We start from the raw sequence: 25177 nt of genomic DNA on the forward strand, positions 1-25177 counted from the left end.
TTTGCTTTATTGTGCACACAGCTTTTGCTTTACCTATTAAAGTGTCTCTGTCTCGACTCATGAGTTTTCTCACTTTTAGTCTTCTGATTCTCTCCTCCATCCCACTGTGGGAGGAGTGAGTTAGCAGCTCCATGGTACTTAGTTACTGGCTGGGGATAACATGTGACAGTCATTTTTGGTGCCCAACGTGGGGCTCAAAGGGTTCAAGGTAACAGCAGATTTGATTGGAATGTGCTAGATCAAATGTATAGCTGTTATTGCTGTTAAGCTACTAAAGGGCAGTATCTGTGCTTGCCATGGGGCTTGCTTGCCTTACTGTTTGTTAGAGTCTAGTGGTCATTAGTGGCTGCTTTTTGCTTTTGCTGCTTACTCTACTGCTTATCATCTTGCTCTGCTGTGCCTGGGAACATTTTGATAACAGGAATGGTGATGTGCCTGGGCTGGCAGATGGCCAGGGCACTGCTGCTGTTCTGTGCTGCTGTACTGGACAGTCAGGCTGGAACAGACAGTGTGAACTTGAGTCGAAGGGACTGTGACCTGCGGATGAGTCCATGTGAGAGCAGGACACCTTGAGGCATCTGTGGCTGTAAATAAGTCCACATCAGAGCAGGTATATCTCCAAGTGTCTGTCTGTGATTGTGTCCATGCCACAGCAGGTATGCTCTGAAGGGATTGTGGCCCAAGGATAAGGCCATGCTGCAGCAAGTACAGTTTGAAGCATTAGTGGCTGTGCACAGGGTCATGTTGGAGTATCTCAAAGTGCGTGGCCATGGATAAGCCCATGACAGAGCAGGTACACCCCCAGAGGGACTGCAGCCATGGATAAGGCCATGCTGAAGCAGATGTAATTCTGAAGGGACTGTGGCTGTGGGTAAGGCCATGCTGGAGCAGGTCTATGGTCATGGCCCATGGTTAAGGCCACTTTGGAACCGGTCCACCTCAAAGCAGCTGTGGCAGTAGATAAGTCTGTGCCGCAGCAGACATACCCATGGAGACACTGTGGTTCATAGATAAAGCTCCACTTGGAGCAGATACAAACTGTGGTCTGTGGCTAAGTCCAAGCCAGAGCAGGGGCAAAAGGAGAAGTTCACTGCAATGTTAAACCCTGTGGACTGATCCAAAGGGACCAGGGGTGGAGATTGTAATGGATATACCTTTAAATTGTTGTAACCCATTAATTGAGTTGCACGTTATAGGAATGGCTATAGTAGGAACCACCTGAACCAATGGAGGACGAGCATTACAAGAAGCAATGCAAATGCAGCAGCAACACAGTCTGAGCTGGCTTTCGTGCCCCGTAACCCCATGCAACACACCACCTCTCCTCTCCTGAGTGACAACCATAACAGTTGGAGCGCAAAGTCTGGACTAAACAAGTGCAGTGGACATTTTATGGACATTCTACACACATGTTTACAGGGTTGGTCCACGGACTAGGAGAATGATGTCTGTGTATCATATCAAAGGATGAGAAGGGTGATGATGGTTAATGAGGTTGTGTTGGAAAGTGTGATATGATGTAAGTAGTATGGAATAAGGTATGGATACTGTCCCAGTTTCAGCTGGGAGAGAGTTAATTTTCTTCTTGGTAGCTGGTGCAGTGCTGTGTTTTGGATTTGGTGTGAGTGGTGTGAATAGCACAGGGATGGGTTTGGTTGTTGCTGGGTAATGTTTGTACCAAGTCAAGGACTTTTCCGTTTCTCAGGCCCTGCCAGCAAGAAGGGTGGAGGGGCACAAGAAATGGGGAGGGGACACAGCCAGGACAGCTGGCCTGAACTGGCCAAAGGGATATTCCATACCATGGGACATCACGCTCGGCATATAAAGCTGGGGGAAGAAGGAAGAGGGGGACATTCAGCGTTCCAGAATTTGTCTTCCCAAGTAACTGTTACGCGTGATGGAGCCCAGCTTTCCTGGGGATGGCTGAACACCTGCCTGCCCATGGGAAGTGCTGGATGAATTTCTTGTTTTGCTTTATTGTGCACACAGCTTTTGCTTTACCTATTAAAGTGTCTCTGTCTTGACTCATGAGTTTTCTCACTTTTAGTCTTCTGATTTTCTTCCCTGTCCCACTGTGGAGGGAGTGATGGCTGGTGGTGCTTAGTTACTGGCTGGGGTTAAACCACAACACCATGTGTCAGTAAGGCTTTTGAATCTGGCTGAGCACTCTTAACGAGCAGATAGCATCATCCAGCAAATGGAGTGTGTGAATGGGAGGCTGGAGGTGGTGTGTGCACTTTGGGTTTGGTCATCACTTGCTTTATGACCTCTGATAACTCTTTCCCTCTCAGTGCAAAGAGAATACTGAACTGTCATTCCCTGTATAAAGTCCCTTGGGATATGTAATTAATGCTTTTCTCTTTTTTTTGTTTAATCAAAAGCAGTCAAAAGATATGATCCTATTTTCATTTTGCACAGCTGCAGTACTCCTGTGAAGTCTAGTAGAAATAGAACCAGACTGGCATCTTTTGCAGAATCAAAAAACCTGGGAAGCTTGGCCTATCTTTAAAACTTCCAATTAATTAAATATTCAATAAAAAATATGTACAATACAAATTATGCACAAAGTGCTAGGCTATACTACTTGCACATTGTTAAGCAACATGATATGTAGGGCATCTGTCTATTCTCTGTTTTCTGCTTTCAAAGATTCAGAAACAAACATACAGAAAGTTGGTATGTCAAGGAAACTACAGCGCATCATCCAGTTGCCCTATTTATTATAGTTCCCACTGTGTTAATTCACCTCTAATCCTTTCTTTAAACACAATTGATTGTGTATCATTTGTGGTAGGTTACATTCCAAATAAACACTCCCTGATCCTACATGTTTCAAAAAGCTTTTTATTTAATGTAACTTTGCTAATCTAATAAAAGGTATGGCTAATTATGCCTGCCTTTCAGATTAGCATTGCCAATTGTGGTTAATTTATGTCTATCACTGTCTCTCCTATGTGTAATGTTTCCCTGTTGTATTAGTAAAAGAAGGATAAAGTGTGTGTAGTCCAGTGGATTCTTGATACCTAGTCAGGGATTTTGATTATATTATTCTCTAATTAACCTTAAGAAAGGAACAGCTCATTCCTATTGCCAACTGGTACATGTTTGCATGAATGAGAGGAGCCAAATGCAGGCCACTGACTGTTTTTAACCAAAGCTACGCATTCGGGCCAATTGATTCAGGATGATGCCTGAGGCAGGTTGATCCTGTGTGGGGCTGGCAGTTTAGGAAGCTACCTGTATGAGCTATGTTCTCCGCACCTCCAGGTAGCACACTCCCACAGAGCAGCTCTCCAAGCTAAGCATCCTGCTCCTTCCTATCCACGCAGACTCGTGTGATCGCTGCCCTCTGGCTCTGCTCTTGGACCACTTTCAGAACTGGTTGATAGTTTATTTATTCAGTCATTTGCATAAATTATGCTCTAACCTGTCTAGTTCTAGCTCTCCTGTGTCTTTTTTCACCCAGCCGGTGCACGAAACTCTCTCCTGTTGAGAATCCAGAGAGAAAATAAGAAGTGCATGTTGGTCCAGTTGATGGCTTAGCTTTGGTTTAGAAATAATTGCATTTCAAGCTCCTTTAACATCATCTAATCTTTTTATTTTTTAGGTGCAAGGCCTGACAATGGCACTGAATGAGCACTGCCTTCAAGCCTCCTTCCTGTAAATGATAGGACCAAACAAGGCGGTGTGATGAACATGCCACTGCATCAAATCTCTGTCATTCCAGCTCCGGATGTTACCTCTTCCAGAGTCACCAGGAGCAAGACCAAAGAAAAAGAGGAACAGGTACTGTCAGATATGCTTGATTTTCACAGGAAGTTATTCAAGTATAAAATTATAGGAGTTATCAAATCAGGCCTGATTCTGTTCCAAAGCCCCAACTCCTTGCACAATTGCTGCTTTTAGTGAAGATGAATGTTACCAGATTAGCCCTTTATTCTCATATTTGCTAGTTTAAAGCAGCTGACTACAAAATTCTAGACATTGTTGTTCACTAACTTCTGCAAAATGCAAGCTATGACCTATTTTGCATGAGAATTCAAGGCAGATAGGGGTTTTGGATAATGACTCCAGCGTTGTTGTCACAAGAAGCTGTTACAGGTGTATTTTACCTTTCTAAAAGAAAAATAGTACGGGGTGTGAACTATATGCAGCCATGCATCCTGTTTTCCTTTGCTCTTGACAGCTTCTAGTAGCCATGTTGTGGTACATATTGACTGGAATATCACAAGGAAGGAAATGTACACCCGCACCTATACGTGGCTGTTTTCTAGAGATATGATTTGTATTCTTAACTTGGGAGCGTGTGTGTGAATGGAATGCAAAAACATCTGAAGTATTTAATGATTAGAAGTCTAATAGTATCTAATAGGCTGCTTAACAATTTTTAATAGCACACCATGTTTACTCTTTGTGTGCCAACCTTACTTACCCCTGGAGTACATCTCCAATTCAGCCCGAAGACCTTAGTGGGCATCATGTTCTAGCATATACTGTACTGCATTGAATTTTACATTGTCTGTCAGTTCCACAGAAACTTCTTTATGTTTTTTTGCTTTACTTTAACATAAAATCAGGTCAAGAGAATATTCATATTATGGTACAACTGCAGGGCTTGTTTTGTGGTCTGCTTAGCAGTGGTTAATTCTGAGAAGATCTAGGGTGATACTGATTATAGATAGGGCATAGCTTAAGTATAAGGGATAAGAAAGGCACTGTCATGTTACAGAAAAGCATTCACTAAGACTAACTTTGGGTAGGATAAAAGAAGTTCTTCTGATGTGTTAGGATCATCTGCCATGACTATCCTTCTCACCTACCAGCTGTCCAGATTGCACCTACCAAAGTCACTGGTGAGTCAGTAAAAATAAATAGTCCCATTGCTGTTTTTTTGGAGTCTTCTCCTTAGTAACACCTTAAAATGGATTTTAGCCCTTCAGATTCTTAAACCAGTAATTAATTAGGCTGGAACGCTGCTGCTTTGGGTTGCCAGGCAAGAAGTCACCATCACAGATGAGGTGCTTTAAATCCATAAAGCACCTTGTCTCCAGAGTCTGCTGGAATCTCTTGCTTTCCACCCATTGCACGCATCCATCGTCTGGGCAGCTCTCTAGATAAGAGGACTCTGCTGTTTCTTCCCTTGGGTCCCCTCCCTTATTGAAATTGTGTGTGCTGTGAGAGGGTGAAGCCCCACTGCCAAATGCGGGCAGTCCTGGGAATTAACGACCCTCTGCTGGGATGATGGGGATTAGAAGGCCGGTCAGATCAGAACAACTTCTGCTAACTCTGACCAGGCAGTGAGCCCAGGAGTGGGAGTCCCAAGTTGTCGTCTTCATTTCATTCTTCATTTCTGACACAGCGGCTTCAGTGTTAACGAGTCTCCCTGATGTTTCCTTCATGATAAGTACTTGAAATGTTGATTATTGTTTCCCATACCAAGTGGCTATTGTACTGTCATGCCTTGGGATATTTGAAACAGAACAGAATATTTATTTAAATACGTGCAATATTGCAGAGGAAATAATGGGGACTGGGACTGTGTGGGCAATAGGTCAGACTAACCTGGAAACACTTGATGTTTCCCAGGTCTTGTCCTTCCTGTCTCTGTCAGCATACTCATTCATCCCCCAAGTGTCCTGCATAGCGTAGTGACACTGTAGCTGCTCTTGTGCATGGAAGCCACTGCCTAGCCCTTCTACGCTCTTCCCCACTCCTGTGAACTGCATTGCTTCTGGTGTTAACATTCAGTGCTGGGTCTAACAAATGAGCTGGAGTTGTTAATGTGCTGACTTTGACCAATCCAGTTAAAATTTTGTGTTGCATCAGTCAGGACATGCAAGGCTACTTGCTAGTCGGAGTCCCTGACAACTCTTGGGTGCAGTCAGGACCCACTGGCTGTGACTCTGAGTTTTGCTTATATTTGAACTATACAGTAAAGGAGAGATACGGTGCAAGAGAAAGAAATTGTAGATTATTGCTGCTATATATTTAATCACTTCAGACTGCCTGTTTTCTGTTTGAGACAGGAGCTACTGCAAGGTAAAGAGCAGCACGCAAAGTGATCATGATCCTGTGTTGAGCAAATCTGCTGAGTAGTTGATGTTTTTTGTGCCCTAGGTAACATTCGCTGTAGAAGAGAAGGACACTAGGTAAAACTGAGAAAGAAGGTATTTGCACTTCAGTTTTGTAACTTCAGTACAAAGTCAGTGTAACTTCAATACTTTCATATTTCAGTTGCATAACTGCCCATGATGCAGCACAGCTCGTAGTTATTTCTTTGTGTTGTGCATGGCCTAGACACAGTTCTCATGGATTTCTGCAAAAATTTGTAATAGTTTTTCAGAAGCAGGTGCAACATTTCACAGTTTGATTCAAGTGTCATGGTTTTCTTACCTTACCTTTACTATGTAATAGAAACACTCCTTACCTTTTGTGTGTAGGAACAACAGTAAGCACCTCAAAGAATTGTGTACGCTGTGGTCTTGAAGTGTTTTGAGTTGTACAAAGCCACTTGCCAATCTGAATGAAATCAAACAAACACCAAACCACAATCAAAACCAGTATTACTACTTCAGATATAAATATGTAGGTTTGCTTTGTAATACCAGCCTATGTTCTTAGACCAAGTGTATTGCCAGGTGTGTGCTTTGTAGATTGAGCAGAATCACGTACATAATCTCCCCTGTTTATTACCAAGCTCTGGCTAATGCCAAAGTGAATAAAGGTAGAGTGTCAACTATTAAATGAAATTTTGCTTTGCTTTTGTCCTTGCTATTTCAGACTGGACCTTTGACTTCTCTCCTCTTGCATCCTGCATTGTAAGAAATCCTTCAGAGGAAGGGTTCAAGAAGCACAGCAGCAGAAAATGAAGTACCAATGTACCTAGAGAGAGAACTTTGCCAGTCTGTGAAAAATCAAGTGTTTGTCCTATTTTCCAGAAGGAGGATGCTTTATATCCTATTCTTTTATCTTCTGTGATTATAAATGTGTTTAATTATCCATATTTGCAGTAGAGGTGCAGAGGAAAAATTCTCAAGCTGAACAGTGCAGATCTGTTTCTTCTCTTTCACGGTTCTGGTCAAGATGTAGCTCTTGTATTTCCAGTTAAGGCCTGACCAGGTTTAGAAATAGTTTTCCTTGCTGCAACAGCAAGTTTTCTGGGCTACTAATTTGTGACTAACAGTGAAGAATAGCAAGAAATCCTTACCACCTTTATCATTACAGTCCAGTTGTGGGTGATCTATAGTCCCTAGGCGTACCTCATGGCAGATTAACATGTAGATTCAATACCTGTGGAAGTCTGTAGCAAAAATCTTACTGAATTTGAAGAGGTGGTAAAAAGCAGAGTTCCTGCTTACCATTTCTGGCTGGAGTCCTCAGTGATATATATAAATAGCACAGCCTGCTAGATTCTGATTCAGGTTAGTGTAATTTTCAAATTTAAAATAGTTGAAAACTGTGGTTAATGGCAGTCTTTCATTTTGTCCATTCCCCCACTAAAAATGGGGAAAGTCATAAAGGGATTATTACTCTTGCATTTAACTCAGATGAACTGTTAGCTTTAAGGGCTATTAATAACCATCGTTAGCTTCTTACTTATCCTTCACTAGGAATAGCTTCGTACTTACCTGGTTTAAGGGAGAGTCACTCTGTTGTTTGTGAGATGCTACAGCATCCCACCCCTTGCCCCTGTTTGGTGGGTAGCACACTAGCAGTCATGTTTCCTGACATATCCAAAAGCTAACAGCTGTCAGGATTTGGATTGGAAATGAGGAACCAACGCTGGCACATGGTTGAGGTGTTGCTCTGGTTTTGTTGTGTTACAGCACTCCCTATTTGAGGGCTTTGTGTCTCCCTTGCTGAAGCAGGCTGATGTGTACCACAAGTTCTTAGTGTGCATTACTGCAGTGAGTGAAGCTCCCTGAGCAATAGCTTCTACACTGCTCTTCTAAGAGTGTGCAAGTAACTTCCCAGTCGTGGCCTCCTGTGCTGTGATCTCTGTAGATCTTGTAAGCAGGTCAGGATGGACGGGATCAGTGTTTGAATGAGATATCATGAGGTGTTGGTGCAAGTCGTGTTGGGTGCGCAGTGCTCTTGCTTCCCAGGTCTACACCACTGAGAAGAAAAACAGTTGTCATCAAAGATCACGTAGAATTTATCACAGAAGCAGATGAATGTGCTAGTCAAATTTAAACTAGCAAGTTTCCAGTTGATAACCAAAATTTCCTTCTGTCCTCTGCTCTAGAGAAACTGTCTTCTTGTCTTCTAAGTGCTGTGTAGTACTGGCTGCTGCGTGCTCAGCAGAGGTGCTGTGATGATCTCAATCATCTCCAGGTGCTTCTCAAAGGTGTCACTGTGGAGATACTATGACTACCAGGAGATAGCAGACTACCTATACTATGGCTGGATGAAATTATGGTGAGGGAAATATTCATCGTGTTGCATCTTGCTAAATTTCTTCTGCCTTCTTAATGATCTCTTGCATCGTATAACAGGAAAGGCACTATGGCATTGGTTCAAATAAGCCACATCTTACTGGAAAAGCAGGACTTACTTGAAGAAGAAAAGAAAAAGCAATAGAGGCATTTGTAAGAATTGTTAGTCATAGATCAGTAGTGCAATATAAAGGAGCATGCTTTACGTGGTTGAATCCAGCGTGATGCTTTAAGAGCTGGTACACTGTTTCTAAGGTACAGAAGCACTGTGTGAACTTTTCCATTCGCCTTATGGACTTTGACCTGGGAATGTGGGCTCTGGCTGAATTTGATTCAAATACTCAGGCATTTGTAAAGGGTGTGTGTGTGCGTGTGTGTGTTTGGTTTTCCTTGCCCATTGAACCAAATCATCCATTAAGCAGCCAGGCTGCAAATCCTTTGAGAATTTTACCCCTTATTATTTTTATACCGAGATTTATGTGTAGCTATGTCATGTATTAACATTGAGCCTGGCATTTTTCCTTTATTAAATTTGCTTTCTTTAGAAACTGGTTAACTATGGAAGAAATTTTGTCCGAGTATCCTTTCAGTCTTCCATGGAAAGTAGAATGTATCTCCTGCTGTGCTGTTTCTAGGCTTAGCCTCAAAGTGGGAATTGCAAAGTCCTTTCGTGACAATTCAGACCTTGGCTTTTACTTAGCCTGTTCTATGGATCATAAAGCATTTCTCAGAAAAAGCTGATGTCACACTTCCCACTTTTTAAAAAGTAGAAATTAGACAAATTTTTGACAGAGCAGGCAACCTGTGACGGAAGCACCTGTGAAGAGCTGCAGTGAAAATGCTTTTGTTTCTGCAGTCTGGGAGCAGGTAGGAATATTTCCCAGACCTCATCATTTGAGAATATGCCAGGTGACTGAGATGGTTGTAACACCCTTTCAAATTGTACCGTTGCTGTTGTGCTGAGAGGGTGGTATTTCCATGGCAGATTTCTATGCTAAAACAGATTTTTTTTGGAACATGTCAGTGTAGGAACAGGTGCCCAAACATACTTCCACTCTGATTACCTTTAGCAGGTTAAGTCTAATGAGGAGCACCAAGTAAACAGGAAAATTGCTTGAGAAACTGCTTCACACCAAACACCTCTCTCTTCATGGGTGCATTTGTACACACTTAAACACCACGCTGCTTGTGATCTTTCCTTTGGGTTATTAGGAGAGTTGTTCTTGTGCTTGTTAAGACACCTGAACTGTTACTTGCGTAAAACCCTGCCTGGGCATAGCACTTGGCAGTTGCTGTCAGGTGGCCTAGCAAATGTGCTTTCATGGGGCATTGCCTGTTTCTTTACTCCTATAAATATCCTGGCCTCTGGCACTGGTGTGACTGCCCGAGGTGCTCTTTCTGCGCTTGCATGCCTGCCTTCTCCCTGTCCCATTCTTGCCCCTTGCTGACTTCAGGGCTTGCTTCTTCTCTCCCACATGACCCTGGCAAGAGCACCACTAACCTCCCCTTCTGTGTGGTACCTGGAAAACTGGCAAGAAGCAGACAGAGTGCAGCCAGGCCTGCATTAAAACAGTGGTCTGGAGCATGGGATTTGTTTGCCTTCTACTGCCGTGCTAGAAGGTGCTGGGCAAGTCCCTTGGGTGCCTGTGCTATCCTTCCCCCCCTGTCTGAAAGAGGGCTAGCACTGCTGGCTAGCCTTTTAAAGGGCTTGAGGTGTATAGCTACAAGCTGAGTAGCTGAAAGCATTTGTTAGTAGATCCTATAGAGCGACTGCTTTGCCAGAGTCCCACTCTGCAGCTGATGCTGCTGAGCCAGCCCTGCAGCAGAACGTGATGGGCATGGGGTGCGTGGAGAGCAGAGGGGTCTTCCCCCTGCATGTAGGCATCGCTTCATCTCGATCACAGTAAATGTGCAAAATGCTGTGACCTTCCCGAATCCATTTGCTCTCTTTGTGCTTGAGTGCAGGATGGGAAGCTGGTCCTCTTGAGCCCCACTCTTGGACACTAAAGCATGCTGCTTCCTAGCAAACCCCAGCGAAGAGGGAAGAGAGGAGGCAGGAGGGATGGGAGGGAAGGGAGCTGCTCCCGCTTAAGCAGTTCTGACAAAAAAAAAAAAAGTCAGATTGCGCTATTTGATTCTGCATTGTGTTTGTCTTGGAGTGTGTACAGCATGTGTGTGTGAGGAAAGGAGCAGATGTCTTCTGAGTGGAGATGAACTACAAAAGGCAAACTGTGGGAAGTGGTTTCTGAAAGGGATTTGAATAAGAGGAGAAAACCCTCTTTTTCTGAGAATTCAGTAAACATTATAAAATCTAACAGAAGTTGATACAGCAGCAGAGTTTTATGTAGCGATGCTTCAGAGCAGAAACTTGGAAGTTTCAGATTTTGCTGTTTGCTTGTAATCAGACTCATTCACATACAGTCTCTGTTATGATTTTGTCTGCTTATTGCCTGTGAACTTCTTGCTTTGGTGTCTGAAGACTGGAAATTTAGAGTTAATTATTGTGATCTGTAGCTGTTGCATTAACCTGAATTTTTAAACCACCTCTCTGATATTAACACAATTTCTGTCTACCTTTCATTACCAGTTCACTTGAATAAGCTGAATCTTGTTCTTCGGTTTTTTAAGAGAAGGGCTGGTGCTGTTTAATTATGTGATAGCCGAGTGTGTTTTGGTGGTGATGTTTTGCAGGTCTGGGGCTACTTATGCTGTATGTTAATGTGTAACAGCTTTACATATAGGCAGCCCTGGCTCTGAGCTCATGATTTTAGAGTTTATAATTATTTCTTCCCTGACAAAAGGGTTGTGACCAGCAGCACAGAGCGTAGCTGGAGGCCCGTAGCTAGCGGTGTTCCCCAGGGGTCAGTACTGGGCCCAGACCTGTTCAACTTACTCATCAGTGACCTGGATGAAGGGACAGAGCTACCCTCAGAGCGTTTGCAGGTGACACAGAGCTGGGAGGAGTGGCTGATACACCAGGAGGCTGCTGCCATCCAGTGAGACCGGGACAGGCTGGAGAGCCGGGCAGAGAGGAACCTGATGAAGTCCAGCAAAGGCAAGTGTAGGGTCTGCACCTGGGGAGGGACAACCCCATGCACCGGTACGGGCTGGGGCTGGCCCGCTGGGAGGCAGCTCTGCAGAGAAGGACGTGGGAGTGCTGGTGGGCAGCAGGTTGCCCACGAGCCAGCAGCGTGCCCTGGTGGCCAAGGCAGCCAGAAGGACCCTGGGGTGCATTAGGAGGAGCATGGCTGGCAGGTCGAGGGAGGTGATCCTGCCCCTCTGCTCTGCGCTGGGGAGGCTGCAGCTGGAGCGCTGTGTCCAGCGCTGGGCTCCCCAGTCCAAGAGAGACAGGGAACTGCTGGGCAGGGCCCAGCGCAGGGCTGCAAAGGCAGTGAGGGGACCGGGGCATCTCCCTTGTGACGGAAGGCTGGGAGAGCTGGGCCTGCTCAGCCTGGAGAAGGCTGAGAGGGGACCTGCCAATGTCTACAAATATCCTGAGGGCAGGTGCCAAGAGGACGGGGACAGGCTCTTTTCAGTGGTGCCCAGCGACAGGACAAGGGGCAGCGGGCACAAACTGCAACATGGGAAGCTCCTTCTGAATATGGGGAAGAACGTCTTCACTTTGAGGGTGACAGAGCTCTGTCACAGGCTGCCCAGAGAGGCTGTGGAGCCTCCTTCTCTGGGTGCATTCAAGACACGATTCTGTGCAACCTGCTCTGGATGAACCTGCTTTAGCAGGGGGTTTGGACTAGACAGTCTCCAGAGGCCCCTTCCAACCCTGACCGTTCTGTGAAAAGCATGCTTCCTTGTTTGCTTTCTAAGAAGTGTGTCAGCCATTATCCCACAGCAAGCTGTATGTGCGTGTAATTATCTGTGTCACAGAGTGCCACTGAAATCATTGCAGCTCCACAAAGGCATGACACAAGGCCCTGATCATACTTTGCAGTGATTTTCATCATCCAGTGGGTATACTGTTTCGTTGAAGTGATGCTGTTAGGTTTCTGCAAAGTGATTTTTAAAGTTCTTTGTTTATTAAAGGTAATTTCTGTAAATGAAATGAGAGACACCAGAAGTACAGAGGATTTTTTTCCTCCTGTAGGATGTTTTGCCTCACTCATTGATGCATAGTGAGTTACTTGGTTGGTTTGCTCTTTCAGACAGGTGTGTTTCTTTACCTGGTGAAATGGTTGAAGTAGGTTGGGGGTTTGCATTCTTTTGGGCTTTTTTTGGTTTTGATCAGGGTTTTTTTTCCGAGTAGAACAAAGACTTAACAGTTCTGCCAGGGAGGCATGCTGTGGTGTGGTACCCCTAAAGTACTTAACTTCAGAGTTTTTAAAACTTTGTCTACCTTTCAAATTGCTGATTTCCCTTTAAACCATGAACCCAAGCGGTTTAAAGGTTTAACTGATGAGAAGCTATATATAGGTTTAGATTTGCACCCCTGGATTTAGGTAATTCTGCTTGGCCTTTATGCCATTTTTGAAGAATTCTTCATGGGGGCGGGGGGGAAGTTATTCTTCAGAAATTGCTCTTCTGTGCATTGCTGAAATCTAAGCTCCTAGGAGTACAGTCTTCCGAGTCAGTAGTCCTCAGACTTAGAAACAAAATCCACCTTTGGGATCCATTCAGCTTTTCTTGGTCGCAGAAGAGATGTTCTGTCATCTGCTACTAAACATGTTTCCCATTGGTAGCAGACATTGCTCTTGTTTTAGGAAGCTGCTTATGGAGATTTTTCATGAGAGCTGCAAGTCTGCATGCTTTTGTAACTGAGCAAGCCCAAATGTGTGTTCTGTGAGGTCAGTGGCTGCAATTCATAATTTCAGTTTCTAGGAGTCAAGAACTGAATTTTTGACATCTTTAAAGACAAAGGGAAGAATGGGATCTCCTATTTGTGGAGGTTTAAGTTTATTTACAACCTAGTTCTCTCTTCCTGTAAATGAGCACTACTTTGATGTTGATGCAAATGAGTAAAAGTGGCTAGTTTATATTTTTTCATATGCTTGAATGCAGGCTGCATCCAGTTCCTTGTGGACTTAACAACAGGTGGCTGTCTGGGTCAGGGAGAGAACTGTTCTCACATCTGCAGCATTTGGCTTCATCCCTCTGCTGAGTGGATGCTGTGTGTTTCCATCACGTTCTTTAAGGGTGTAGTGCTGGAGGCAAGAGTGTGGGACCATGTCACTTAATGCTTTGCATGCATGTTACGCATCTGTTGATGTAACTGCAAGTGTGCGTGTTTAGCACAGTTATTCATACACTCAGATTCTATGAATGTAGAAACAGGTTTTGGTATAGTTTTAACATTAGAACATTTGCAGTAAAAGTTTGTATCTTATGCCTAGGTTTTTCAAAGATCTTATAGTAAACAAATGGGTTGTACATCTAAATTTTTTGTGTAACCTACTTGTGTCTATATCAAAGCTGGATTTGGAGACAGTTTTCCAGTGTGCCTTACTGCCTTGAAGGATAATTTAATTACCTGCTTTTAAGTACTTATACCTTGGAAAATCACTACTCTGGATCTCATAGACATAGAAGGATTTATGGATATTTATGTTTAAAGTCAATCAGATTATTTTTTTTAACTCTTAAGTCAAGTTCACTCTGTGTTAACTGGAACTAGTGTGTGGTTGTGTTCATTTAGTTAAGTATGCTGTACTTAATATCTCTATGAACCTGTGGGGATTTTGGAAGAATTTTTGGCTCCATTTTTATTTTTAAAGTACACTGTAAATTGCTTTAGGTGTGAAAAATTACTTGCTTCCGGATGTTCTTGAATTACCTTATAAACAAACATTTGTAGTTGTCACCTGTTCTTGACTCATGCACTTCCAATGTGAGATGAAACCTGGATCTACAATATCTTCATATAAAAGCCATGTTTTGCCTTTGCTTTCACCTTCAAGCCCATTCTTCAAGGAAAAAAGAAAAAAAAAATATGTATGTTCTGTTCTTTATTTAATGGCTCTTTAGCACATAGGTTGTGCAAAGTGTTTTTCCTTTAGATGATATGCTGTAATGTTGGAGAGCATATCATCCAGTTGACAGAGCATAGGTCCAAGAGCTTTCTTTAAGTTGTGATTCTGTTGTGGTTTTGTAACCCCTCGGATTCACGTGCTTATTGTAAAGCACGCAGAGAGATCTTGTCAATGGGGAGGAAAGTATCAGAAACAAGTGTTTCTTACTAGTCTTTCAGTTCATTCATTCTTCTGATTGCAGGTTTAACTTCTACTGCAGAGGTGATATTCTAGGTTTATATATAAATAGCAGCTGTCTTCATGCAGGATTGTCTGTGCAAGATATCCACAGCTTTAATAGGCATTTTGATCTTTCCACAAAGGAAACAGGTTTATGTGGCATGTCAGCTAATTTCAGTCACCTTTAGTATATTTATGTAGGGTTGTTTGTAACAGTACTGTGTTTACCCTTTGTCCCAACCTCCTTGGACAAGCTTCAGTATGCCCATGAAGTGGGATAACAGTATATAACCACATAATTAAACACTGTTACCCACACATACACACTTAATCTGTCAAGAGATTGTCTGCCACTTCAGGACATACCAAATTTCTTTCCCAACCTAGAGGTTAACTCCTCCAGTAGAAGTCTGAAGTGAAGAGGCACATGACGCCTCCCTGTGAGCTGGGATTATCCCATTACGGTGTAAGGTAGTACTTCCCAGCACCCTTAGTATAAACACTGAGTGGTAGCCCCTCCTGAGAACCCCTGCCTTCCTCCAACACCAGCGTCTGGCCGCATGTGTGCCACTCAACACCTTCCAGCCCTGCCTGTCCCACTTGCATGCTGGCAGTCACCGCTGTAACAGCTTTGTGCTTCCGTTCCTTTGTCTACGTGGGTGTATCAGGATCTTCACATTAGCAAATACATGTAGCAGATTTGAGATTCACAGGCAAAAATACAAAGAACAGTGTGTGACCTTAGTAGATAGGAAACTTGCAGAGCAGATGAGGTTGAAGAAGTCCTTGAGGTGCTAATCTTAAGTCAGGTGCACTTTTAAATGTATCATATCACAGTTGGAGCGTGAGCTAGTAGATGTTGAGGGCTGAGTTGAGAATGCTGCACAGCCATGGTGGCAGATCAGAGGAGAGGTGACCTCAGCCCACAAGGCCAGGCTAGGAGCCATTCCAGCAACAGATGCAGGAGGCCTGAGCGTACAGGGAAGTGAGAACCCAGAATACATATCGGAAACACCCCAGCACATCTGAGATCGTGGCTGCTGAGGATGCTGGTTAGTTGGTTGTAATTCTATAAGCATGATTAAAGTGGGCCTGATTCACAAGGCAGGTGAAGAAGAAATGAGCGCAGAAAGGAGAGGTGGTGAGCAGTAGAAACATTTACACTGATGATCAGGCGTGGACTTCTAGTTGAGTTTTGTATTAGCCATTTAATTAATTGATTAGTTTCTACAGAGCTGTCAAAAATGGACATTAAAAGCTTGCCCACATTATACTGCAAATCTGTGCGGAGGCATGTTATTTGAGCAAGGATTTTCTGAGCCAGTATACTGTTCTTTCTTCTGTACTTTGTCACTAGGAAAACAAGAAACGAGTTAGAAGAACAGCATCCCATACTGTCCTTTCTCATTTTCATGCTATTTCAGGACAGCTGCTCAGTCACTACCAGGGTTCGTTTCAAAAGTGTCTATGGAGTTTGAGCTATTGTGAAGCATCTCCCATGCTAGATTGGTGCTTCCCTGTGTGGGGGAAGTTAACCTCTCTTGAACAGAGGAAAAAAGATGCTTGGTAGGAGCAAGAAGCAGATCTCTGTGTATCTTCTAGTGTTTGGGGAATGGTTGTACAACAAAAAGTTGTAGTTTCATAGCTGAGTGCTGTCTTTCCAGGGCAGATAGAAGCAGAAGCAGGCATGTCTGAGTCCTCTGAGGCCCTTCGGGGATTGATGGCACACAAGAGAAGTTGTGTCCTATAACCTCTGCAGTGTATGTTGATGCCAGACTTTACCATACAGCCCATGGGAGTGACTAGTGTATGATAGTTTTTTTTTTTCTTCTTTAGCTTCTTCGTATACTATATTTTAAATCCTACGATCACATGTTGATAAGAATTACAGATTGGCATCAAATTCTTAAAAGAAGCATGAGATTAACTTTTTCCTAGGATTTAGAGAGAGGAGCCAAAATAAGGTGGTGTCAAAGGTGTAGGGGCTGCTTCTGTTTTTTTTGAATACTAACTACCCAACTGATTTTTATGTTTCCCTTTAAAGTGGTCAAAGAGCAGCCTTGTAACACACATTGGTAGCTTTTCCTGAATGGAAAGTTTCAGAACAGGGAATGTTTTAGTCAGCTCTGGCTGGATGCACAAACCCCATGTCAGTTGCGCAGTTTTTTCTGGAAATCATCTGCCTGCCTATTTCTAGCAACTATTCCCAAGCAGTAGATGTCAGAGGAGGTGGTTTCTGGATTGTTCAGTTTCAAACATCACTGTTTCCTTAAGCAAGTGTATTACATGATCTTTTTTGGCTTTAGTTTTTAAGCATAAAAACAGTGAAAACATTTGATTGATCCCAGACAATAGGAAAGAGTTGCTGTTTGAGTTTTTTTTCCCCCTCAGTCCTCTTTAGTTATGTTTACTGTAATACAGATGGTTGAAAGCACATTACTAGGGTAAAGATTGCAAAGCAGGCTCGTATGCAACCAAGTGAAACATTCACTGATTTTTGCATCTTAATTTCTCTGAGCTGGTTAATGTAACAGCAGTTAAACAGCTTCATTCCGCATGAAATGCTGCAGTGTGACTTCCCCTTTGGCTGCTCATAAGCATCAGGTACTCCAGAGACACTGGAGTTACTGAAACATTGCAGGCAGAAATGTGGAACTGACCCCTAAATAGGATGTTTCTGTTTTCACACAACGAGGTTGGGACGTTTGGGAAGAGGGAAGCACAGCTACTGCTTACCTGTAAACTTTAAACCATAGCTATTTGGAGTTAAGCTCTTAAAAGGGAATCGCTGGGGTACTTAATGGAAACATTTGTAAATTAGGGCCACTGGGCACTGCCAGTGTTAATTTGTGCTTAAAGTAATGAAAGATACCCTCTCCCCTTACAGCTGGGAACTGAACTGGTTTTCTTGTGTGAGTAATCTAAAAACCTTGACTATTGGGCTTACATTCAAATTGCCAAGTAAAAAATATGTATCATCATACAATCATGAAGTTCATGTGGAAGAGGGAAAGGCATGCTGGAGTGTAGATTAAATTTTAAAAAACAACAGCTATTTTGTATGTAATTTTTTAATACGCAAAGCAGAACATAGCTATCTAAAATATATATATATATATATTCATGTATCTGTAGGCACTAGTAATAAAGGCCTGATTGCCCTGCTTCCTAACTGAAATCAGCAGCACCTTCCACCACCAAACTGTTTCCCATCGGTCTGGTTGAAAATGGCGTGTTTTATTTTAATGAGTCCTTTGAAGTTTGTGACGTTGAAGGCCAGCAGGGTTGGCCAGATCTGACTTGTGGTGACCTGTGTTACAGGGGTAACTAGATGCGACGTACATTGAACCCATAACTCATGGTATTTGGAAGAGGCACTTCAGCTTCCAGCCTTGACTTGAAGATGAAGGGTAAATCTTCTATCTTACTCAGTTTGTTTCCATGCCAACCACCATCGCAGTTTACAGAAACCACACACAACTTTCATTTTTTAATTCTGAGTTTTTCCGGCTTCAGCTCTCAGATGCTGGTTGTTGGTGGCTCTTTCTCCATTAACTGAAACAGGCTCTTAAATTGTGCTTTTGGACCTATCAGTGTGTTTTACAAATAAGTTAGGTCATCGACTTTTTAAATAAACTTACAGGTAACATCTTTGTTCTTTCCCAGTAGGGTATTTCCTACAGCCTTGAAAATGTGTGGGCGGAGTGAGGGATGGAAGGAGATCTTTTTCAGCCCCCTCTCCTTCTACTGGAAGGGAAAGATTGGGACACTGAAGGTGCAAGTGTCTTGATTACAAGGCAAGCTGTGCTGCTCTTGCTTTTAGGGTTTTAGTGGTATTCTCCCTCAGTTCTCCAGCACCTACCTTGGCAGTGCTGGACTTCAGAGGGGACAACTGATCTCTGCTTGCTATAATGCAGTGGCAAGCGGCACTGATCCTGACCTCAAACCCATTCAGGTTTTATCTCCAGTTGTCACTTCACTGCAGCTTCCTAAACCCTTTACTGTGCTCCTGCTTTATAGGCTGAAGCCTGTATAACTTGCAGTTACAGCCTGTGTCACTTTGATTTGGTGAAAACATAACGCAGTTTGAGTACAGGGTTTTTTTTTCCCCCAAATCAATTTCAGATGCTCAGTGTCTGTAAAGTGGCTGTAAACCTCATCATTTTTAGCACCCTGCTAAGCTTTGTGTCACCGGTAAATGTAACTGGCAGTGACTTTCCTATGTTGTCTTTTCATAAATTCATTTCCAGATGAGTACTGAAAATATTGCCTAATGCCTGGCTTAGCACTGATCTTGTGGAACCAGCAGGAACGTCTTCATTTGATTCTGCCTTGACAAGGCCAACTTCAGATCTGTCTGGAGTCATGTCTTCACCATTTAACATGTTTTTTATCATTATAATTTGTTCCATTTTAGATGGAAACATTTGGGAAAAGAAATAAAACTAAATGCTCCACCATATCAGACATAGTGAAGGTGGGAGTTTTGGTGAGCTAAAACAGACTCTAGGGAAGTGTTAACAGGAGATAATAGGCTGGCAAAAAAACCCAACAAAATAGATAGGGTAAGCATGTCTGCGGCAGGACAGCACTTTATCCCAATTGCATCCTGAGCTCAGCTGGTGTGAGGGATGTTTCGTCTGCAAGAGTTAGCAGAGAGAATTTTGGGAGTGGGTAATGCACCCAGGTATTAAGGCCTTGTTTTACACCCTTTGTTCTGTGTATTTTGGAGCTTGAGTAAATAATGCCGTTTTGAAAGATGCTTCCTAATGGTTACTCGCATGAACTGACTGGAGTATAGAAGTTTGCAGTTTCCATGGGAAATTGGGCCTTTCCCATGGATGCAGCTAGGGAGAAAGAGAGAGGATCTCCGTGGCTGGGCAGCATTGTTCCCCTTGGAGCTTCAGTTCCTGCTGTATCGTGTCCACACCATGCTGTTTTGTTCTATTTTTTCCCCCTTTATCATCTATAAACCTGTTTCTTTTTGAATGTGGATACAGCAGAGAGCACAGCACTGCTGTTGCTCCTAGGTTTATGAGCATTTTGAACTCCCCCAGTCCACCTGGTCTCACGCCGAGCAGGACTGGTAGCAGCTGCTTATCTCCTGAAAGCGTTCCCAGTTTTAGTCTCTGCCTGGCCCTGCTGCTCTGCCTCCAGTCTGCCAGGAATGCTCCCACTGCCCCATGAGAGTTCAAAAATATGTACTGAACGTGCTGCTAAGCATCATCTCCAGATCCAGATATTTTCTTTCACAAATTCTGATACCTGGATCTAAATACTTTAGCAGCTTTGTTGGTTTCAGTCTGACCTTTCCAAAAGAAGCCCACCTGTAAAGCCTGTAGCAGGTAGCTAATCATTACAAGAGCCCTGCAGTTCCTTAAAGACTTCTCTTTGACATCTCCCCACCTCTGGTGCTACAGCTACTCATTTAAAGGAACTACTTTGAAAGTGCCATTTGCAGGTGTCTCATCCAGCAAAACCCAGGTATCTATCCTCTGGCCCCCTCTGCAATGCACTCTGATGATTTATCCTCTTCCAGAAAGTGTCCACCACGGTCCCTTGACTCGCACATCCACCGCCAACAGTCCGGCAGCAGGCTCTGATGCCTCCTGCACTGTCTGTCCCCACAGATGCTGTGGGGTAACCAACAGGAACACAAGAAGTAGATCGTTGAAGTCCTCCTTTAAGACTGGCTTCTGTCTGGCTACCTGCAGTAAACCCAGCCAAGGCACACACAAGTCTTGGTGGATTACAGAGTGAGGGAAGGCAGATGAGATCAGCCTATTTTTATGGCCCTGCTGTTTTTCAGTTCAGTCATTAGGACAGAAATAACTGTGAAGCCTGAGGTTCTAGTTTATAACCAGAATTTTTGGGAGTGTTTAATGCAGAGCCATGACCAACATGTCTGTTACATCCTTTCTGGTGAATTCTCCTTGTGCAATATTTAGGTGGGTTTTAGCTGTCATGAGTTTTGAATCTGATGGGGGGTTGGGTTTGGTTTTTTTTAAAGAACTTCTGAGGAAGCTCTTACAGTTCCTTTTTATAACAAAGTTCTGTTTTTTACTTTTTTTCTTAGATTTCTCAAATGTTTGTGAAAGTCTTGTTAACTAGTTCCTGCAAGTGCGGTTTCGGTGGGGAAAACTTGTGTGTAATCCACTATTCTGAACTCAGTTATATTTTCTAAGGCCAAAAAGCAGAAGAAAGAGCCCAAACTGTAGATGTGAGGGGAAGTAAAACCATTTAGGAAGCTCAATACGCCACTTAGTTTCTTGGGGTTTTTATTTCATGTTCAATCACCCAGTTTCCTCTAGTGTGAAGTTGTGAAGTCCTTTTTGAGGATTTGGTGTGTTGTTGGTTTCGGTTTTTTTCTGGAATCAATCTTTTAATGCTTTTTGGAAAAATTCTACAGGCCGTATTGTTACACCCCACTCTTGTAGGTGCATTAGTGACACCCACAGTACTCGGGGTAAGGACTATTACATTGCGTTGCAGTGTTGTGAATGTGCTGCTGCGGTGGCAAGTATTTGAACTAGGCACAGGCAGCAGCAAAAAGGCAGCTCCTGCCTAGAGGTACTGCTGTCTTTCTGCCTGTTCCACAGCAGCATGGGATGTTCTGTGGTATTTGTTAATGCCTGGTATGGAGCTCAGATGCTGGTGCTAATTTCATTTAAAATACATACAAAATCCTCATCTTTTTCCGCTGTTAAATTCACATAAGCTCAGAGAAACATCTGCTGGATCCAAGTCTGTTAGCTCCTTCATTGTGTTTCTGATTGCTGAAACTCCCTCTGGCCTTGTTTGTTTGGAAAAAGTCTGGTGTAACATTGGGTCTGCACAGCCTGCAGCATTGCATAAACCAGAGAGGAGCACTGCAGCACTTGCACAAGTGTGGTTATGCGAGTTCATGGACAGGAAACACTGCTTGGTATTTAACATCTCCTCATCCCACCTTTTTGCCATTGTGCTTTTGCCATCCAAATTGGTTCTTCCTTCCCTCCACCCTCCTTTGGGGTCAGACCTGGGAAACATCCATCAGCTGTTCCCAGGCAGTACCAACTGAGATGGTCACAAACAAGGTGCTCGGGCACACAGAAACTTAGGAGAGAATAAATGAGCTAAAAATGCAAGATAAATTGTCCCTAGATCATGACCATCCTTTCCTAACCTGTGGCCAGGGAGGACCATAAGCGCTCATCCCACTGAAGGTGTACCTGCTGCTTGAGATGCGCTGCAGAGAAATGGCCCACTTTGCAATTGTTATTTTACTGGTCAGGGGATAACTAATCTTATTGTGCTGCCCCTTTCAGTTCAGAATAGTTGAGTTGTTTTTTTTTACCCAGACATCAAAGAAGTTCTGATTGGCAGCTTGGAAATTTGCGTAAGGTCTGAAAGGAGGATTTATAGGAAACGAGCAGATGGTCTACTAGAGAATTTCCCCAGGAGGCTGCAGTTATTTAAAAACGGGAGAAACTAAATAGACTGTACAAGATTTGACTGTAAAATTAACTGGCCAGCCAGTAGCTAAATACTTAACAAAAATTATGCAGCTTGGCCCCTAGCATAAGCACGTAATGAAGTGATGTGTCTGTGAGCTGAAGCCATACATATTATTTCAAGTCTCACCTAATAAGTGCGCATGAATGAAAGATGATTTTGCTAGCACAGTTCTTGCTTTGGTCAGCCCTCCCCTATGTCTTTTCCTTTCATGGTGGCAACATGATTGTTCAGGCATGCAGGAGAATGCTACAAAATGCAGTTAATTTTAAATAAATACAAAGCTGTTCATCAGAATGCCATTAATTTTTAAACTGCTCTTCTTAGCCTCATAAATGTAAGAATTATTTCTTATATATTCTTAAAAATTATTCTTAAAATAAATTCCAATATTTTATTACATAGTAGAATGTTTAATATTTGATGGGGGGAAAAAACCCCAAATTGCTTTGTTTTGGGGATGCAAGACTCAACAGTATGTTAACCCTAAGTAGTCAGGTATCACCTCATTAACTCATGTCACTTTGGAGTTGTTTGCCATGTGGCTTTAGACTGTCAATATCCATGTTTCCTTTTTTTTTTTTTTTTTTTTGAAGCTGTGATACATAGAAATTGGGAAAATCGTGTATGGATGGGTGTTTTTAAATGGACAATCAGATTTTTAGTGTAAACTCCATCGTTTTCAGACATTAGGTTTTTAGAAACACACTTTTTATGCTACATTAAATAAATGGATGGATTCAGAAAACATTTGAGCTCATTATTCTTTAAAAAGTTAGGAAGCACTATTTTTTTGTTTAAATCCTAATGAAGGACGCTTTTTAGAAGGCAGATAAGCTTTAATTTTCTCATATGTTTTAATTTGAGTACCCAAAGGAGATAATGTTCTGAAATAATAAAAAGTGTTTAATTACTGTCATTGCTCATCTGTGTTCTGGTTTGCTTCTCCTGGAAACTTACTCATAACACCTGTTGTCATGGGAGTAGTCCTATGTGCCACATGTAGGTGTAGTTCTGCTGAGAGTCCATTGGTGAAACGCTGGTGCAGAATGTAATTAAACTGGATTTCTTTTCCAGCCTGCTGCGTTCCTATAATTCTTTGTAATGGTAATATACCTGTTGAATTTGGAAACAAACCCTCATAACCTTTGAACTAACCTGAAGTACTAAGAGGAAGAGGGTAAGTATCCAAAGGACTCTATAAAGTTATTAATTGAGCCTAAATACGTACTTCCCTGTACATAAAGCTTCACAAATACGTGTTTATGGCAGTTATCATGTGTGTCATCGCCTATCCTCCCCCAGCAATCCATTTCCATTAGCCTCAGAGTTACAGCCCTTGGGGAAAAAAAAAACACCTCAGAATTCAACATTATCTTTTAGATATTAAAGATAACATCTGGAGAGTGAATTCATGGCGGTGCAGTTGCCTAGGTTGAACTAAGGCAGAAATTTTGTTTACAAAGTGCTTTTTGCACAAGTCTTGTGTGAGCCAAAACCAGGCACCACTGTGAGGCTGCAGGAGAAGTCTGCAAGGCAGGCGCGGAGAGGGAAGAGCATTCCGTTGTTTAGCAGAAGCTCATCTGGTATGAAAATAGGGGGATGAGTTTTGAACCCAGCCATTGACAGAGCTAATCTTGCAGCTTATTATTTACTATTTGCTGCGGTTTCTGAAATTGAGTCAGTTGTATAGACATGAATGTAACATACCCTGTTTAAAAACTATTAAGTTTAAAAGTAAGATTGCACTCTAAATGATTCACTTCAGCTGTTTTATCTGCTGTTTGTTTATAGTGTAGAATCTGAGTTATGCCATGTGATTATGTTACCTCTAACAAGGTGTAGCCCTTTTGGCATCCTTTGCAGAAATGGAAGATCTCTCCATGAAGCAGCCCTCCTGCATCTGTCATGTTCAGCCCAATCGCATTCCTTGAATTTGTGGTGTACAAGGCTGGGTTAATGCAGAGCTCCACCTTCTCACTTCAGGCAGTCCTGCTAATTCTCTGGAAGCTTCTTGGTTCCCATTTTTAAAATTGTGGTGGAGGAGCTGAAGGAGGATATTAGGGCCTTGTTTTTAAATACTAGGAAGCTTTGCCTCCTTGAGGTTTATCCATAGCGTATTGGTAAGTGAAGTATTTTCCCAGCCTTTGTTTATGGCTCTGATAATGTTTGTGTGGATTTGATCTTGTATTGTGCTTTTCCTTTTTGAAAAGAAATATTTGGTCTGGGGGGAGGAAGAAACAGCAAATTCTGCAGAGTGCTGAGGATATGGGACCAGCTGTGGTGGATGAGACAAAAGGTCCGTCTAGCTCAGGGTGTTGTCCTTGAGTATGAGAAACAAAGTTACGTACAGAGTGGCCCTGGCCACAAGGTTTGTACCGTGTAATTTTGTGTAAAATTGAATTTTGAATATGGTGCTGTCATTTGAAAACCTCAGTTGGAAAGTGGATGGGGCAGGGAACTGCTGAGGGTGAGAAGATGGAGTTGGTCTGGAAAAAAGTGCAGTTGAAGGGACGGGAAATCCCCTCCTCTGCCTTGTGGTGTGTATAGCATTCCCAGGGTCAGAGGTATCCCAGGGAAAGTGTGACCATAAATGCTACTGCCTGGATAGCGTCATCTGGAGAATCCTAAGTTTAGCTTTGATCCTTAGCAGAGGTGGAAGAGGAGTACTTTTGAAAATAACCACCAGTCATGGCTGAGCACTAGGTCACTACAATGTGTTGAGTATCTCTTTCTCTTTGGCCTTTCTCAGTTGTCTTCACCTTTTCGCTGTCTTTTTTTGTGTAAGTCACCTGAGGCGGGGGTAGAAAGCAGGGACTGTCGCTGAGCTGTGATGTGACCTGAAAAATGCAGCCTCAGAGATGTCTAGAGTTAAGTTATGCCCAAACTGAAAAGCTGTGGTTCAGGGTTTAGGAAGCTGCACACACTCTCTCACTGCAAATGGTAACATTAAAGCCACGTTTCCTTTACAGGCAGCTAACGGCTTCTAAGAGCCTTGTCGGTTGTGTTAAGACAGCAATGTCACTTGGATTGCAGCAGGTAACTGATAAA

The 25177-nt window shown here is 42.9% G+C and overlaps 1 protein-coding gene across 9 annotated transcripts in view; it reads left to right on the top strand.

The window, feature by feature from the left end:
• The window catches only part of MARCHF8 (membrane associated ring-CH-type finger 8), a 107096-nt gene that overhangs the window by 21015 nt on the left and 60904 nt on the right, over positions 1-25177 (top strand). For 2 of the 9 annotated variants that reach the window (XM_040605377.1, XM_040605386.1), the window contains exon 2: positions 3608-3786. In XM_040605377.1, coding sequence (XP_040461311.1) covers positions 3691-3786 — 96 coding nt within the window. In that variant the 5' untranslated portion in view covers positions 3608-3690. Of the gene's footprint in view, positions 1-185; positions 209-494; positions 611-645; positions 1520-3607; positions 3787-17953; positions 18043-23203; positions 23307-25177 lie in introns of those variants that run through there. The other 7 variants (XM_040605380.1, XM_040605383.1, XM_040605382.1 and 4 more) reach the window with 7 other exon arrangements.

Source organism: Falco naumanni, chromosome 9 (genome assembly GCF_017639655.2).
Source record: "Falco naumanni isolate bFalNau1 chromosome 9, bFalNau1.pat, whole genome shotgun sequence".
In the NCBI taxonomy this organism is placed as follows: domain Eukaryota; kingdom Metazoa; phylum Chordata; class Aves; order Falconiformes; family Falconidae; genus Falco; species Falco naumanni.